Below are 20,225 nucleotides of genomic sequence, written 5' to 3'. Positions count from 1 at the left end.
ACCGAGACGTAGATGGGAAGATAATATTAAACTGGATTTGAGGGAGGTAGGATATGATGATAGAGACTGGATTTTTCTTGCTCTGGATAGGGACCAATGGCGGGCTTATGTGAGGGCGGCAATGAACCTCCGGGTTCCTTAAAAGCCAGTAAGTAAGTAAGTAACAATATCAATAATGTGGGTACAAGGAATGACAGTTCTCCAGTTTAAGTTTGCCCTTCCGAATGTCTTAACAAATTAAAAATGATGCCAGCTAATAGCACAGCTAGGATTCTAAATAAAGTAACAACTTTGAAGGATGGATTTTATTAATACGAAAATGACCGATGTAACGTTGTAAACATCGTGTGCACGGTGACAGAGTGAAATCGCATCGGCGCTGCCACTTGTGGTCCGCGGTCCACAGGATGAGAAACGCAGCCTTGCGTCTGTGTGGCCCAAGCCCTGCAGTGTAGCCTTCAAAATATTGAGCGCCTTTATTTAGCCTCGAGATCAGAGATTTTGAGAATCGTTTAACTGCATAATATGTGTTTCGAATTAGTGCAGGTCAAAAACAGGAGGAACTGACCTAAGAGTGCCGCATATCGCATGCCGTGTATATTTAGCCTGCCGTGCGCTGCGTCTATCAATCATTACAGCTCACGGCTAAGGGTACAACGACAGACGATAAAAAAATCCGTTCCCATGTATGAAAATTTTGTACACTTGGACGAACATTTGACTCGCTCTCCTCGCGAAGTGCTGAAGTTCACCAGCTTCAGCATCATTACTGCGCCTTCACGATCCCGACAGGACATCCGTTGTTGCTTGTATCTTGGTCACAGACCTTTTTTACTTTTAAACAGGTTTAGGACTCTTTGACTGGATGTCATTTCTTTATATCTAAACGTATAAGATACAGACCCAGAAACAAAATTTGGGCCGCCTAATTTTACCAAGTTCCACATACAACGCATTGCGCATGTGCAGTAAACACGTGGGGAGCTGCGATAGGTAGCGAAATCCGGTTACGCAAACCAGCTATAACGGCTGGGGGGTTCATCGTGCTAACCACACGATACCTCCATTCTGGTTGGATGATCGTCCCTTCGGCATGTGGCCAGCAGCCGGCTGGTCGATCTTGACCCTTCGTGGGCTGTAGCGCCACGGATTATCGGATACAGTAAGTTACAAGATCTTAATTCTCTAGACAGAGGAAACGTAGTACTGTACGATAATTCTGTCCAAAAAAGATAATTTTTAAATGTCTGCACGATAATTTCTTGCAAACGGGGTGACAACACTGGTCTATATAACATACGAGTAGTTAAGATACCTAAAATAATGTGGTTAAAATCCCCTTTAGCAAACTGTTAAAAGAATCGATAGAGGACTGTTAATAAACGGTTAAAATACTCGCAAGATTGTTGGGGCAAATATCTAAAACCACAAAGTTACAGTACCTCAAAATGTGTAGTGGAAATGTTAGAAGTAACCTGAAAATCTATACCAAATAATATATTTTTTCGGAATATGTATGGTAAGACTTTCCTGTGTTAAATTTCAACATACCTCGTTAACATATTTCGACCTATTTATGGGTCATCTTCAGAAATGGTCGTTGTTGGTCTTGGCGCCACTTGTTCTTTTTCCTGTGAGGGTGTGTTCCTGTGGTACAGTGTAGAGTTAAAGAGTGTGTGTGTTTTGAAGTTGAGTTGTGTGTTGAGAATTTCGTTGGGGTGTGTTTTCGTGTGTCTGTATATTTCATATTGTTCTAGTGTGTTGAGTTTCTGGCTTTTTGGTTGGATGTGCAGTATTTCCATATGTGTGTTGATGTCTCTGTGGGTGTGGTTGGCATTTGTGATGTGTTCTGCATATGTGGAGGTGTTTTGTAATTTTGTTATGGCTGTGATGTGTTCTTTGTAACGTGTTTGAAACGATCTGCCTGTCTGTCCTATGTAGAAGTTGTTGCAGGTGTTACATTTGAGTTTGTATACGCCTGTGTGGTTGTATTTGTTTGTTTGTGTTGTTTGTGTATTGAGATGTTTTTGTAGAGTGTTATTTGTTCTATACATATTCCGAAGTGATACAGTGTTAAAAGTTGTGTAATCAAGATGTATAAATAATATACTTTAAAATACGGTAAACTAGCCAGAGAAAATATCCAATAGAACGCGGTTAAGTTGCACAATAATGTTCAGTTAAATACACAATACTATCAGGATAAAGCTCCCAAAACAAGCAGTTATAATAACTGAAGAGTTTGCTGTTACTAAACCCAAAAGTGAGTGACAAGTATTCAATAAAACTCTATTCAGATACTCGTTATAAGGTGTACGATCTAGTAGGACGTAGTACTGTTTGAGCAAGGAAAGGGAAACTTACGGAGTCCCTGTGACAAAGAGGCAAATCTTCTAATGTTAAATGTTATGTTTTATTTAACGACGCTCCCAACTGCAGAGGTTATATCAGCGTCGCCGAATGTGCCGGAATTTTGTCCCGCAGGAGTTCATTTACATGCCAGTAAATCTACTGACATGAGCCTGTCGCATTTAAGCACACTTAAATGCCATCGACCTGGCCCGGGATCGAACCCGCAACCTCGGGCATAGAAGGCCAGCGCTATACCAACTCGCCAACCAGGTCGACACAAATCTTCTATTTCCTGCATATATTCGAACCTGGATGTGCTGGATTTATAGTCTGTTATACTATATCTTGAAAACAGAGGAATGAGTTTGTTTAATGTTATAATTATCACCCCTTGCAATTATTTAATTAAATCATAACGAAAACAAACAGCTGCACTACATGCGGTCAGCCGAAGTTATGGCCAACAGAAAATCAGCTCTCGGAAAGCAAAGCACAGCTTTACCCATTTCCTTCACGTGCTGCTCACGAAGGTGCCTTATTAGTAACCAATGGTGAAGACAAAGGTCGCCCCGTCTGGGGCATTTGGAACACCTGCTGGGCTGGCCTTCATGACCGGGTATATTTGCACGCTCTCGCTGGCTGCATTTAGTTATATATCCATGAGATTTAAAAGGGTGGACTAATCATAAACCTAGCCCTAATAATTAGGGCTAGGATTTTAATGACCTTATAAATCATGAAAAAATGTCCTAAAAACAATACACTTATGACCTAAAATCTTTCAAAAATGCCCTTAAAATTGTTCTTACATAATTGGCTTAGTAGGAAATAGTAATATGCGTTACAAGAGCGGTATGTTGAAGTTTTCATGTTCGAGGAAAAGTTTGAAAAAGTGAAACGTAGTTGAGCTTTTTTAATTTCCGAGAATTGAAAGAAAACATACCGCTCGTGTATCGTACATTATTTTGTGCGAAGATCGTTTATTACATATCTGAAAGAGGAATTTCTAATTAGTTGCAATGAAATCTCCATCTTGGTTTCTGTTCAATGACGGAAAATTTGCAAAACAAAAATATCTATCTTCAACATTGTCGCTTTAAAATATTTTCTGTGTTTACTATACTCCAGCAGGCCGTGATATACGTCTGTCTTTTTTTTTCCCCCCAGTCTATGATGAGTCTGGAATCTTGTTTATTTTTTCACGGCTTCCTTAATGTTACTTGCATCACGAATGCAGTAACTTTAGTGAAGTTGTAGAGTTTACTTAATTTTTGCAAATATTTAAAAACAATAATTAACGTGCAATTTAGGTGAAATTGCAGTGGTAAGTTTCCAATTTATAATTATTACTATGTTAAACGTCTCTAAAAATAATATGTTAAAAGCCTAAAGCAGTAAAATGAATGTCGCGCTTAAGCGGTAAGAAGAGGGAAATTGTTATGTGTGTTATGTTGGGAATACTGAATGTGGTTCTGTGCGGAAAACAAGCAAATACGCACGATCTCGCACAAAGAGGTTTTGTACTACTTAATATATATTTAGACTGGTAATTAAATTAAATTCTAGGAGTAGTACCAACTTTTAAGTTTATTTAATTTTACATAATTTTTTCTGAGTGGTACACTTTAATTAATTATTTCACCTGATGTAATTTCCATGTAGCTCACCACAAGGCCACTCTTACCCTGAATTAGCAGATATAGAGGAGTCTATATTGAAGGGGTGGTTGGACTGTACTGCGTTAAAAGGGCAATATTTGTGTAGAAAAACGATTAAAATATTATACAAAACAATGGGTATTAGCCACCGGCGTAGCTTGGTCGGTTAAGGCGCTTGCCTGCCGATCCGGAGTTTCACTCGGTCGCGGGTTCGACTCCCGCTTGGGCTGATTACTTGGTGGGTTTTTTCCGAGGTTTTTCCCAACCGTAAGGCAAATGTCAGGTAATCTATGGCGAATCCTCGGCCTCATCTCGCCAAATATCATATCGCTATCACCAATTCCATCGACGCTAAATAACCTCGTAGTTGATACAGCGTCGTTAAATAACCAAGTAAAAAAATAATGGGTGTTAATGGACAAAATATGTAGACAAATATCAAAGGAAATACATATTATTTTATATTAACAATGGGGATTTATGGCCAAATTTAAATGAAAATGCATAAAAAAAGTCCGAATAAAACAAAAGATGCTCTTATGCACTCACTTTCTCTCTTATATCGAATTATGCACACTTCATCCCCCTATTATTTATTCGCTCGTTTTCATACTCTTTCTCGCTATCATAATATTAATACTCGATCACAACGCGATAACACGCTAGAAATTTCACTTCACACATCATCTCTGTATTCCTCATCTTTCACTGTTGCTACCTCACGTCACTGGAACTCTCTGCCGCCTGAAGTCAAGGGCTGCCGAACATTGAAATCTTTCAAATGCAAGTTAGAAAATTATCTTATGACGAGTTGCCAAACTAACTTACTGTTATGACCAGTGTTGTATTGCATGTTTCCACGTATTCACATTTTTTAATGTTCTAGTGATATTTAACTTATTTTATATTTTTGTTTTCATATTTTCCGATAATGGTATATCTATAATGTGATAAGTTGAGCTATATATAATCATAATTTTCCTTACTGTGTGTACTTAAAAATATTGTATTCATTGTATGCTTTGTACTGCACTATTTTATTATTACTATTATTATTATTATTATTATTATTATTATTACTATTCCTATTTTTATCATTATTATCATTATTATTATTATTATTATTATTATCATTATCATTATTATTATTATTATTATTATTATCAATAATTGTCTTATTTTTTTATACTTTGTATGTCTCATTTATTTTGACCTGCTGTTCACATTTTATTATGCTTTTTTCTTTCTTTCTGTATGTTATATATTATGTCTGATTTCTAATTAATTTTGTTTACATTTTATTATTATCATCTTATTCAGTTTTGTGTGTAAAATTGTAGTGTACTTTATAAATTTGTAGTGTTTTTGTAACGTTTTTACTCCTGGTTGAGTGTTAGAGAAGGCCGTATGGCCTTAACTCTGCCAGGTTAAATAAATCATCATTATTATTATTATTATTATTATTATTATTATTATTATTATTAATGTAATCTCCATCTTACGATGTTTGGTGACGTATACACGTCCGTTGATGTGACATATTAATGAATTGAAATACTATTATAGTCACAATCATGCCATGGTATGAACAGAGTCGCCAGTATGAAAGGATTATTCCAAGCCTTTGGCGCGAGACGAACTCGATAGTTCAGTGGTAGAGCGCCTGACCGGAGAATAGGAAGTCGCAGGTTCGATTCCTGCTCGAGGTTGTGAAATTTTTCTTTCATACCATGGCATGATTGTGACTATAATAGTATTTCAATTCATATTATTATGAGTTGAAACAGGCAAAAATTGCAAAAAAATGCCCTAACAAATGTGTCTTAAAACACTCAGTTTATCACATAACATATAAATACTAAAGCAGCTATGTTTCTGGCTTACTAGAAAAAAGATGCAATTTTATCAAAATCCTAGCCCTACTAATAATAAACCACATTATTACGACATAATTATTCGAATTACTCTTAAAAGTTACCTGATACCAGGTTATAGACAACAGTTTTCCAGCGGACAATATGTCGAGCCAAAGTTCCAGGAATGTCCACTACCTAACCTGGCCAATACATTAAATACAGCTCGCAGCGCGGACTATGAATGGTACCGCGAATTACGTGGCTGCAATTTAACACTTATTATAGCTATTGCACACAATTTTAATTTAATTTCTTTAGCATGCACTTTTGTTAAAACAGAAATAAACCCCGTTATATTACTCCTAAGTACGGGTCACAGTCTCAACCTACATCACTGAAAAATTCTCAGCTTTACAATTTTTAAATGCTGATTATAAAACCACACACTTGAACGGAAGCACAGCTCTATAATATCTAAAAATGAATTTAAAATAAAAACTAAACCAAGAGCCGACTTTACTGACCTCCTTTCTTGGAGTAGAACAATAGAGCGACCATCCGACGCTGCGGAATTAACCTCACTAGGTTGGTATCAACTTATTTAATAGTAATTTTTGTGACTAGTGTATCATTTTGGTGATTATTGAACGAGTGAATGTTTAGCACTCACACGCTAATTTTCACTAGTGTTCATAATAAAGATTACACCGTGTTACATACAACGTTTTATGCTATTCTAGCATTAAAATATGTAAAAAAATAAACATTATAAATGTACAAAATGTAATATTACGACCTAGCAGAGACACGAATAGACTGGATATGACGTAATATATTTCATGGTTGCTAAGCAACAGTTTTTAAGATAATGTTATTTTGTTGTTGTTTTGAAGCCTTTTCTTGCAGGTACGTTGTATAAAATTGTGTTGTGAAGGCGGTGATAACGTCATGGAATACTAGTTGCTAGGTAACATTTTCAGGCACCAGTTCCAGAATTAGGCCAATTGTACATGATTTATAGCGTCATAACAAATGTGTTTTAATGTTAGGATTGCATAAATGTATATTATTTATATTATTTAACTTCTAAAATGTATGCCTGCAAAATTACTGCACAGGGTATAGTCCTATCCTGTCCTAAAGAGTATTATTATAAGATTTTTATTTGAAATAATTTTTATTACTCAATTACAGACAAAATATCGGAAATCTGTTTCTGCTTGCAAATCTTTGCAATTTTTTGTGTATGTGCTCAAAATATTAAAATTCTAATGCAATTTTTGTTAAAATAATAATTATTTTATAATTACAATAGCAGAAATATTATTATTATTATTATTAATGTTATCGTCAATCATCAAGACATATTATTCCCTGACACTTTTACCTGCTGAAGATACTTATTTTCATTCTGACGCTAGGATTTCACAAGCAGCAGATATTCCTGGTCGCTTAGATAACACAGCATAAGGCCAAAGCTTCAGAAAACGTTGAACAAATACGAAAGAAGGAATTCTCTACTGGACACTACTGGGTGTTCATTTCAAAGTGTGTCATGACGTCACTGTTGTTGGGTCACCGATTTGAAGAGAGTTTCAGCTTATATGTTAGAGAAGTTGCCTATTATTTAAGGCTTCTTCAATCTGAACTTGAGAACGTGTACGGTATAACTTGAACGTCGTAGCAACAGACGGCGGTCTGTACGGTCTGTGTGCTACCATAACCTCTTTCGAACTGTGTTTTGCGCCGGCAAGTCGTACGCAGGGTATTTGTTATCATCGGTTGCGTACGGTAACATTCCACAACACAAATCAAATGCTCCGTGTCCATGTTGACCGTCGAAGTTAATGTCAACAAATACGTAAGTAATCGTCTTAACCCTCTCCCCATATCCCGACAGTACGTATTTCCAAACAGTTCACATTCCTGCCACTACCGGCGTTACCGTACGTATCGGTAAGTACTATTCAGAATGAACGCCGTACTTGCTAGGCAACTTCTCTGCCTCATAGGTTATACACTTCTGCGGAAGTGTAGGAAGATTGAATTCTCTAGGCTCATCGGCTAGCCACATGACGGCATACAGCGAGCCATGACACACTTTGAACTGAACACCCGGTATAACGCAAATATAAATATTTTATTTCCTTGTCGATGAACGATCCCCGTGTCCATTACACTTTTGCTGGAATTGCCATCGTCTGAACTGAAGCATGTAATGTATTTATTTACTTATGAAGCTTTACCACCGCACGCAGTTTTTGGGAACCTAACCTTCTACGGGATTGGATTGCAAAGGATGGAGGCTCAGACAAACGTAAACTCCATTGCAGCCACCCTCATGAGCCTATTTGCTAACTCCTTAAAGCTGTGTGGTGATCCGAACATTAAGCAACCTACCCAAAACGCTGAATGACCTTGAGAATGCTGATGATGGATATATCAGGTCAAAACTTTTCCGTCTCAGACCCTCCCTTTACAGTTTACGGGAACAGGACAATAAAACAGTGCATGTTCTGTTGTTCCGCTTTCTAACTCTAAAGTCAGGATTATCAACCATCTTTATGGGGTCTTCCAGAAAGTACAGTGACCCGTTACAATTTATACAGTCAGCCGTAAACTTTTAAGTGACAAATGTAGACATGATAGGCTGTCTCTGGTGAGAGTGCTGATACAGAAGTCTCTCCTTGTCAAAACTTGATATTGCTCACCTACATTTGGTAATATTGCACAAATATGATCAAATGACATTATTTAAATCATCAGAGAGACAGGGCTTGCATTTTTGGTCCCTAAAAGTTTCTTCTGAGGTCAGTTCAGCATGTGCCCTCCCATTGTTCTGAGCACCATCATGTCCCTTGGTTCAAATACATAGGTTGGATAAAAAGTAATGGCAATACTGCTGTCACGTGACGATGGTGCGTTCGAGAGCTGCCAGCTGTGTGGACATGAACAAGGACTGTTAGATGAGTTAGTGCAGCCAGCGGCGACAGTACTCTGTCAATCTACTGCAGTGTGTAGAACGTTCACTTTCATAGGGATAGTGCGAGCGCCCTAAGATCATGTTTACAAAACTAGAGCAACGTCCCTGGATTAAAATTGAAGTGGCACGAGGTCGTAGTGCACAGGAATGTTTTCAGGGACTGCGTGAAGCATTTGGCGATGCAGCGTTGCCATTTCGCACGGTGGCACGATGGGTTAAAGCGTTCCGGGAAGGCCTTGTTGGAAGTGCTGTGAAGGTGATGTTCATTGTGGCGTATGACATTGATGGGGTAATACTGCACCACGCTGTACCTCCAAGGCAGACGGCAAACGCGGACTACTACTGCAGGTTCCTGCAGCACCACCTTCGTCCAGCCCTCACGAGAAAACGACGACACTTGGTGGTACAGAACCCCTTCATTCTTCATGATAATGCAAGGAGTCACACCGCTGTTGCTGTCAAGGACCTCTTGCGCCGCTGGCAATGGGAGGTTCTGGAACATCCTCCGTACTCACCCGATATGATCCATGCGATTACGATCTTTTCACCAAAGTGAAAGAACCACTGCGAGGGACCCGGTACAATACCAGAGATGAACTTATCCGTGCTTTAGGGCGGTCAATACGGAACATCAACAAAGATGGCTGCGCTGATGGTGTACGACGCCTTCCAAACATTTGGCAAAAGGTAATAAATAAGGGGGGGCGACTATATAGAAGGTACGTAAATGTTGTACCCCTGTGAATAAAGCCATGTCAGAAATATCGAACTGTTGCCATTACTTTTTATCCAACCCAAGTAACTGACGGGAAAATTCTCTTGATCTCTGAATCTCCTCTTTGGAGCAATCCACGAAGCCAACATGATATAAACTGCATTCTCTTCTCTGAACTCACCTTTCAGCGCTGGACAGATTCGCTTCCAGATGGTGAGGCATCCGCAGCGATGGAACTGCCCCAGCGCCAACTCCATGTAGAAGAGCGGCAACCCGCCGAACACCAGCATGATGCAGTAGGGGATCAGGAAGGCTCCTGCAAGGCACAACGGTTCACTTTATGTTGCAGTGAATATCTTTCAACGCGAAAAGATTTTACACGATTGTGTGCTCATATTACGGTAAGAATTGGATTTCGGGTTCAGGTTCAAAGTAGGCCAAAGCGTAGACATCATCCACTCTGTTGGCTTCTTTGTAACTTCCAGAGAAATCCTCGAACTTCCTCGGTATCCTTTGACAAGGGAACAGAAATGCAGGTTGTACTACTGCTGCAGCATATTTTTTATTATTATTATTATTATTATTATTATTATTATTATTATTATTAAACTACACTATCATCATGAACCTAATATCATCACATGTTAATCAACAAAGGTTTTCTTTCTTTATACATTTACCTTGAAATTAACGTTCAGAAGCTATCAGTAAGTTACTCATACAGGCCAGTCAACGCTGTTGGATATGTCCAAGTTCTTCAAGGCTTATCCGAAGTGACGTAGTAATTATTAGTGGATATTAGGATACTGTTGGAGCAATGTTGACTTCATGCATTCAGTATGTTTCAGTTGTATTTGACAAATCAGCTGATTTCTTCCATTTTTCGGGTACAGTTTCTGTATATTAACTCCTATTGGTAACAACAGTTTAAGCGCTTATACACTGCTCAAAACAATTAGGGGAACATTTATAATAAATTGTATAGCAGCGTTTCTTAAACTGTTTTGAAGTGGGGACCACTTTTTTAAGGCAGAACAGTTCCGCTGACCACCTTGCTCTTGTTCCCTTCGAAAGCAAATGTATCATTTTTGTAGCATATTTTAATACCAGTATACTTATATTTTAAAATAGAATTAATTAATTATAATACTTTTGTAATTATATTTCTTGTAGCCAATCACAAGTAACTTATAACAGATTCTGTGCATTGTTGAGTCATCGCTTGCCTGTTAGCGGTTGTTTGAAATCCTTCTTATGTGGTACACGCTAGTAGTTGTCCATGTCTCTGTTAGTGCCCATTATAAATAATAGAAAACTGACTTTGATCCGGATCTTTGAAAAGAGAGGAACATGATGATACGCTTCATTTAGGCAGTGATAATAGTTCAGAAGCTGTGTGTGAAGAAATATATTAATTATAGTGCCATTAAGGAAATATCGATAGTCCTACTACTAGCTATTCAAAGAAAAAATACTTCCGTAAATATGACAAGAGTTATTTGGAACTTAGATTTGCTTGGCGTGGCAATGAGAGGGAACCAAAACCTCGGTGCGTTGTTTGTTACGAAGTGCTTTCAAACGAGTGTATGAAACCCGCGAAATTGAAACGGCACTTAGAGACGAAACACGCAAGTGTAAAAAGTGTCAGATTTTCAAATAGGCGGAGTCTAAAATTTTTTATATCGTCATCTGGAAAAACAAATAAAAAATAATGCAGAAACATGCACGATTTTCAACAAGTAAAGATGCAATTTGGCACGTTCTGTTATTGGTGTACGACGTACAGTACGAGCCCATTTCAATGTGCAGACTGAGTGTCGGAAAAACTATTAAGAAAGCCATAAATACATGAAAAGGTTCGGTACTTTGGTCCTCTGTTACGAATTAGGGTGGTCACTGATTGGGTTACAGGCTCAGCACCAGATATCCAAGGAAAAGATGGCGAGAAACGCCACGTTCATAGTGCTTTAAATCCCTCTTTTGTTGCTGAGAGTAGAGTGGGAACTGGGTAGACGGGTAGGGTAAGAAATTTCATAAAATATTAGTACTGGGAGAAAAACTGAAAGGCGATTGCCATGTGTAAATTCCAAAGTCTGAGATTTTGAGCTGTAGTGTGATACGCAATTCGTTTGAATTTTATTTTTTCTTCTGTTTTTTTTAAGGACCACAAGGACAGAACTCGATGACCACAGGTGGTTCGCGGACCATAGTTTGAGAAACGGTGGTATAGGTTATTGTTTCTTGAAGCTGTGATGGTGAAAACTGGTAAATTTCATCTATGGATAGGAATTTTAAAGATTCATGGTCTGAATTCAGAGTAATTACCTGAAATAAGAAATCTTGTGACTTGTGGGATGGGAATGTCAGGAACCGATCTGCAGCAACTTGGAGGTGCTCTGAAGGAGGATGGGAGAATATCCCCCAAGAGGAAATACATAATCTTATAAAGACTATGCCACAAAGGTGCCGAGCTGTCATCGAATGTCGTGGAGACCATACACGGTTAGTAGACCTTTATGAAGGATGTCTGAGTTTGAAAAGTTAGGACAAGATTTAAATGCTTACCTAGTAGAATTGTTTTAATAAAGTTGTTTGTTTGTTGGCATTAAAATTCATTATTCATTTGTTATTATTAATATGGTGTTAAATGGTGTCACAAATAATGTGTTTACTAATTTTTCTGTCTGCTTCCTTATCCAACGAAAAAATATTTAGGCCTATGCAGTTCAAAATGTTCCCCTAATTGTTCTCAGCAGTACTGTCTGTTTCTTTTGTTTCGTACGCTGATGTCTGATAAGTTGTTTAGCGCAATTGACATGAATTACGCAATTGTTCCAATTCACTTTTTAATCTTAGTCTTATAATTTTCAGTGGCATGTCCACAATATGGCAGTAGTAACAGTGTTGATATTATTTTCGCCTTTCTCTCCTAGTTATTAATTATTGTAAAGTCTCATTTCCATTACATTTATTTTCAGGAACATTCTCGCTCACGTGAACAGTGGCTTTTTTTCCCACTTGGTCAATACCTGCGCAGCACGTCTGACGTGTTTTTGACGTCTTCAATGACGTAAACGTACGTATAAAGGCACAGAAAATTTATTTTTACATTTAAATCCTATATAATAATTTATTATATAGGACCAATGGCGGGCTTATGTGACGGCGGCAATGAACCTCCGGGTTCCTTAAAAGCCAGTAAGTAAGTAAGCATAATAATTTATTTATTTAATCTGGCAGAGCTAAGTCCAGTATCTAGGGCCAATATCTAGACCATAAGACAACATGAAAGTAAATAATGAAAGTTGGATAAGTAATGTTAGTGTGACAATAATAAACACTGGTAAGAAATAATAATAATAATAATAATAATAATAATAATAATAATAATAATAATATTGAAATAATTTAGATATTTATCCATGACCATAACGAAAAACATGCCTTTACTAAATACTTTTGCGTTTGTAAAGTAGGCTTTTATTCAACATTACTTTATTTCACTAGTGAGATAAAGACTTTACCTCACAGTTTGAACTTTATCTCACAGTTCATTAATATTTTCCTAGTACCCGGGCACACACGTATACTTTTCCATTGAACTATTACTCAAGAAGTTAATATATTAGTTACTAGATGTCACTACCTCTACTTCTTTATTACCATTTCTTAAATACACATACACTCAATCTCCTTCTCTTTTCTCTATCTACTACGTCGTAATTTGTGCATTGTATTCATATCTAATATGAATGTTTTTTTAATTTGTAATAATTTACCTTCTGGGAGGCGAAGAGACTTGAACCTACGAAGTTGCGTTTATAGGATTTTGGTTTTCATGATTATTCTTCATGAATCGATTAGTAGGCCGATCTATTCGAACCTTTATTTAGGGCGGCTTTTTTATTAAAATTACTCACGCGTTAGTTAACTGAGCTAAACAGACACCATGATTGATTATGCTGTAATATTCCTCTTAAGTTTACAGAAGTAAAATGTGAAATTATTTTAATCACAATAGTCCCGTGAACACTTCTAAATAATCCCTGAAACTAAACTTCAAAAAGACGAAAATACACGTTTAAAAGGAAAAAATATATATATATATTAAAATTATGTAATTAATTATAATTTGTTATTTATCAAACGCATTAGATACCATTCTTCACTAATCATGGCCTCCTACATCATAACCTACCTAGTACACGTATCGATTCTAAAATCCATGCCATGATATGTGATTATATGAGAACTTATTTTCAACATATTTTCTTTTATAAAACAGAATTTTTCGTTATGGTCATGGATAAAATTGTTATATCGCTTCGTTGAACGAAAATTTAAAGTAAATTAGGTTAATAATGTTTTGTTAGCAATAAAATATGGGAATTTCATACCTACAATTTATCTGCTAATAAAATTAGTTGTGAGAGCATGACCGGGTAGGCTATCTGTTCGGTTCATTGACATCAAAATTTCACTTTGAACTAAATAAGACAATATTACATTAGGAGCCTCTTCGTACTTCAATTCAATTTATCATAGTTATCTTCTCACCATTGTCATTATCACCATAATAATAATAATAATAATAATAATAATAATAATAATAATAATAATAATAGTAATAATAATAATAATAATAATAGTAATAATAATGTACACTACCTTCTTCATAAAAACTATCACCACAATTTTCGTCATCATCATCATCATCATCATCCACATCACAGATTGAAATGTAATATTGTATAGTGCGGTAAGTTGCAGTTTCAGTTACTCATTGTTGTCCCTCATTTCTCCTTCCGATCAGTCTGCAATTCGTATTCAATTTGGAATGTTGATAACTGTTATGTATACGTAGTCTAGCCATTTTGCATTTTAATTTTATTTATTAATAAAATATCATCGAGTTATGCCTTTACACTCATTTTTAACTACAAGTTCAGTTATGAAAGATCTCACTTTGTCTGTCTCTAGGCTGTCATCTTTTCCTTTCATCGTTGAAGCTTCACTTCTACAGAATTCTGTCATCTTTTTCTAAAACTATAATTCTGCATTCTTTACGTAAGCTACTTCAATTCTAGTCTTTTACGTTTCTTGTCAATTAAGTATAGTGTTTCGCTAATACTTATACAACACAATTAAATGTTAGTTATTTAACTATGCTGTATCAACTACACTTTTATCTAGATTGCGAGATGTATCCTGTGAGATGAGTCAGGAAATTAGCCATGGAATTACCTGACATTCGCCTTAAAATTTATTGGGTAAACACCAAGCAGGTAATCAGACCCAGTGGAGTCGAACCCATGTTCACAAACCCAGCTCATTATCCATGTTAATGTTGTTTGATTCAGACTACTTCTCTTATATACACATTTTAGCGAACTTTTTAGAATTTTCATATGTATTCCAATACTCTTTCCGTAGTATTCGTTATTGTTTGTTCTATTTTTTTTACATATTTCTGTTGTTTATTTAATTTGTACAGGGACATCATTTTATTTTTACTTCAATTTTTATTTTACCTGAGTTTTTAATGTACTTCACTCCCACCCCTTCCACTAATGAAGTTCAACCGTCCTCCACACAGATCCAAGACCGCATATACAGTCATAGTAGCCTTGCGGTCATAGTAAACAGTACGTTCCAAAAATATGTTCGCGTTTTCCAGTGACGAAAGAGCTTTCAATATTGAATCATATTTTCGCACAGGTATTGTCGTCTATTTGCCTATGTCGCATCCCGGTTTCCCCCCACCCGCTTCTATTCGCCTCTTTGTAAAGGCTAGTGGCTGGGCTGTCTTAGCTCTTTTCTGAAAAAACATTAATTTCAGTTAGGAATTGGACGTCTACGTAATATTATACAACTGTTTAAAATAACTTAAATAAAAGGGCCTCGTAAAGTAATTAAATGTCACGTGATTTTCCCCCTTTCTACGACCCTGCGACATAACCACTTGAACGGACAGTAGATTTCGGATCGGGCAGAAGTGAAGATTGAATTTACAGTACGTAAGGTACTCTTTTATAGAGTAGGTACAGAATTATTTCAACATGAGTTACTAGTACGAAGGATGAAACTGGTAATTGGGATTAGGTGCAATAGTCTATAGTGCGATAATATGCACAAAAGAAGTGAAGCCTGTATCGTAATGAACGGCCACCATTTTCAAAAATGTGTTTAAATATCCATATTATGATTATTTTTCAATTTAACTTCATTCTCTATATTGTACGCTAATGTGCTGTAGACAGTATAATATACACTGCATAATGAATACGTCCGTATGGACAGCTCAGTTCGTGAGTAAAAACACTCATTGTTAATTCTGTACTGTATTTTGATTAAACAAAAACATAATGAAAATTATCAAACTCAAAATCGCGATATTTCCTAGTTTATGTAAATGAACTACTTTTCTTCCCTCCTATACATAGTAAAGTGATTTGTTTGTATATTACGCCAGTATCATCTAACTCCAGTCGTGGAAGGGGTTAGCAACCGTTCATACAAAGGTATAGCCAGGTTAATATTAGAAATGTTAGTAAAAATAAAATGATGTCCCTGTATAAATATTTATGTTTTTTTTTAATTATATTAGATATTCTAGTCCTTCTTCCACAGCTGTACATAATTTTGTACATGGATTACGTAGACTACATATTTTAACGTCGATTTCTCAATTTTCAATTACTTTTACCGTATATTTTAGTTTTTATAGTTTCTTTGGGGAAAAGGAACTGACCACCCTACTCATTATCTCCTGGCTTAATTGTCTCATGAGTGATGCCTTATTGGAGTCACCTATGAGGTTCAAACTTGTCATCGGACAGTTAACTAAATAACGTGGTTCGATTACTGCTTTTCCTTTGTTGTTGTTTAGTCAACTGTTCGAAGACAGGTCTGAACCTCATAGGTGACTCCAACAAGGCACCGGTTATGAGGCAACGAGGCCAGGAGATAATAGGTGGCCAGTTTCTTTCCCCTCCATTGCATACATCGCCGACTAGCTACATATCACACTAGTCAGACTTCAGATGCATACAAACAATTGTTCTTCCTCTGACACACATCGTCAAGTGAGATGTACTGCCTGTTAATAGATGTAGGCTACATATCAGCCAGAACCTCAATCAGAGGAAAGATATTCCATATTCTTTTATAATATATATATATATATATATATATATATATATATATATATATATATATATATATATTTTATAATTCTCTTGCACATTATAAGCGCTCTTTCACAATTTTCGTGTATATTTTAGTGTCCATCCACAATCCTCTACATATTTTAATTATCTTCCATAATTCTTTCGCATATTTTAGGATTTTTTAAAATTTCCTTGTATATTTTATTGATTTTCCATATTTTAGTGCTACAGAGTTTGTATATTTTTATGTCTTTCTAGAATTTCCTTGCGTATTTTCGCGTTCTTCCACAATTTTCTTGCATATTCAACGCTTTTCCATTTTCTTGCACATTTAGTGTTCTTACATAATTTAGTATTCTTTTATAATTGAAGGGCTCTGAGCCAAAGGCGACCAACCCACAATTTTGTATTGTTCATTATTAAGCCTTTTTTCAAAACTATACATCGTTGTTATAGATTCATGATATGTTTTTGTATTTATTCAATGTAAACCAATTAAAATAAATTGTGAAACTAATCATTTTTTCAGGATCCTCTTAATATCAACTCTTATTTATTCATTTTGTAATTGTTGGTTAGTCGCCTTTGGCTCTGAGCCCTTCAATTATCGTGCATATTTTAGTAGTATTTGTGTAATCTTCTTGCATATTTTCAATGTTATTTTTATATCATTACTTTAAATACAAATTTCACTTTATGTGATGGAATATCGCACAAGAATTTAATATAACTAACGTATTCATTCAATTTATTATTCATAATTAAAACTGCACTGTGTATTAATTGAAATTGTTTTGGTGGCATTACGGAACGTCATTAGCAGGGAAAGGATTTATATGTAAATACATATTTACTTATAAAGCTAATATAATTTATATTTTGCATTATCTTTATGTTTCACAATGTGTAGGGTTGAAAAATCCTACTTTTATTTTCCATATTTTTCCATATTTTAGAGTTTAGTACATATTTTCGTTAATTTCCATATATTTTCCATATTTCATATACAACAGTCCTTATTATATTAGGTTTAACAATAAAACAAAACAAAATTCCATTAACTTTTAAAAATACATTTCAACAATAGAGATTTAAACACATGTTCAGTAATCCCTTTAACATCAGAGTTATTTGAAAATTAGCAGTCCTATCAACAATGGGAAAGTAAGTTACAAAACTGTATTAATTTAATTTAAAATTTTTAACAGACTTCAGTTGTGCAGCTCAACAGTTAAATGCCAGTCAGAGTACACATAGGTTCAGTTTTGTAAATCATACTATAAAGACGGTAAATATGCCAAAAGTACGTCATTCAGTCAATTTAAAATCAAAACTAACAAGTTACATTTCAGAATTTAAAGAAGATGGTTTATCAACTGACAATAAAATATTATTTTGTAATTTGTGTCAGTGTGCAGTATCATCTACACAAAAGTTCCTGGTGCAACAACACATTACAACTAGTAAACATCAGGCCAACAAACAACTAAATTCCAAGCAGAGACAATTGTTTTTAACACAACCAACAACATCGAATGTAAGATCTGAGTTTAACATCGACCTGTGCCGTTCTCTCATCTCTGCTGATATTCCTCTCTACAAACTAAAGAATAAGGTCTTCAGGGAATTCCTTGAAAAATATACTCAACATACAATCCCGGATGAGTCAACACTTAGGAAGACGTATGCTCCATCCATCTACGATGAGACAATACAGAAGATAAGAGATGAAATTAAAGATAGTTCAATTTGGGTTTCCATTGATGAGACTCCCGACAAAGAAGGTAGACTTGTTGGTAATGTAGTTATCGGTTTGTTAAGTGAACAATATTCTGAACGAATTCTTTTACATTGTGATGTTCTAGAAAAGTGCAATAACAAAACTATAGTTAAACTGTTCAACGAAGCTATGGGTATCCTGTGGCCAAAGGGTATTATGTACGATAATGTGTTATTCTTTATTAGCGATGCTGCCCCTTATATGGTCAAAGCTGGACAAGCATTATCTGTTGTATATCCTAAATTGACTCATTTTACTTGTGTGGCGCATGCATTTCATCGTGTGGCAGAAGTGGTCAGAGACAATTTCCCTAAAGTAGATTTGTTGATTTCATCAGTGAAAAAAGTATTTCTCAAAGCTCCCAGTAGAGTTAACGTGTTGAAAGAAATGTACCCTGAAATTCCATTGCCACCAAAGCCAATTTTAACTAGATGGGGTACATGGCTAGAAGCAGTTGAATATTATGCCGAACATATAGACTCTATTAACAATGTTCTCCTTGCATTGGACTCTGAAGATGCAGTCTCAATTGATACTGCGAAAACAGTTACCTGTGACATAAGTGTGAAGAATGACTTAGCTCACATTCAGCATACATTTTCATGCATCATAAAAACGCTCAAAAGTCTCCAAAATAGGCACCTTTCACTATCTGAAAGTTTTGAAATTATAAATAGTACTGTGGAACAACTGAATCGTGGTAGAGGTAAAGTTGCAGATGCAGTAAGAGCTAAGGTGGACACTGTACTTTCAAAAAACCCTGGATATGAAGAACTACAAAAGGTTGTTGCTGTGATGAGTGGTGAATCAACAGTGAAGATTAACTTGGACTTATCCCCAGCAGACATTGTGAAATTGAATTATGTACCAGTTACTTCTTGTGACGTCGAACGCTCTTTTAGTCAGTATAAATCTATCCTCAGAGACAATAGAAGAAGATTCACTTTTCAGCACTTGAAAGAAATGTTTGTAACCTATTGTTATGGTAACAGACAATAAAAATTGTGTTTTGTTGAAACTACATTGGAAGATAAGGTACGTCCATTATATTTTTTGTTTAGTTTGATTAAAATGTACCAATATTTAACGTACATAGTCATTTTTTTATAATTTTAAGTCCATATTTAATTCCATATTTTGGTAAAAATCCATATTTAATTCCATATTTTGGTAAAAATAACTACATATATATTTACATATTTCATATATTTTTAGTCCATATAAATCCGTTCCCTGGTCATTAGTTTTTGTGGATATTTTAAAATGATATGTTTGTGTTGCGATGTTTCATTCACGTCGTGTTTTATGCGTATTATGACCCGATCGCCTGTGAGTGGAATGTTTATATAAAATTAGCTTTATTCCAAGTGTTAGTTCAGATTATTACGTAATTGGATAAAATATTGAAAGCCGCTATAACGCATTTCATTGGCCCACGTTAACTCTCACACTGGCTTCCTTCCTTGCCACAGTACAACTGCCGGACAGCGCCAGCTGTAGCAACTTCGGAACTATAACTCACGCTTTTATAGCAGGGTCCGTATTGTTTCTGGCTCTTCTTAGGGGAAGTTACAATGGAACGCCGCCAGATGACGAAGTGGATGGTAACTACCCCTAACTCCAACATTTCTGCTTTTCTTTAACAAAAATAACCTCCACAATTTTTTTTTTGCTTCGCCAATTTATCATTCGAAGCGGCAAAGGCGATGTAG

The 20,225-nt window shown here is 35.8% G+C and overlaps 1 protein-coding gene across 2 annotated transcripts in view; it reads right to left on the bottom strand.

Annotated features, from left to right (window-relative positions):
* Positions 1–20,225, bottom strand: part of SerT (Serotonin transporter) — a 369,951-nt gene that overhangs the window by 174,489 nt on the left and 175,237 nt on the right. For both annotated transcript variants that reach the window (XR_011334757.1, XM_069838824.1), the window contains exon 3: positions 9,746–9,880. Coding sequence is in view for 1 of the 2 variants with exons in the window: in XM_069838824.1 (XP_069694925.1) it covers positions 9,746–9,880 (135 nt within the window). In the remaining variant the exon portion in view is untranslated. The remainder of the gene's footprint in view (positions 1–9,745; positions 9,881–20,225) is intronic.

Source organism: Periplaneta americana, chromosome 11 (assembly GCF_040183065.1).
Source record: "Periplaneta americana isolate PAMFEO1 chromosome 11, P.americana_PAMFEO1_priV1, whole genome shotgun sequence".
Lineage (NCBI taxonomy): Eukaryota > Metazoa > Arthropoda > Insecta > Blattodea > Blattidae > Periplaneta > Periplaneta americana.
This window is presented reverse-complemented; position numbering and strand designations above follow the sequence as displayed.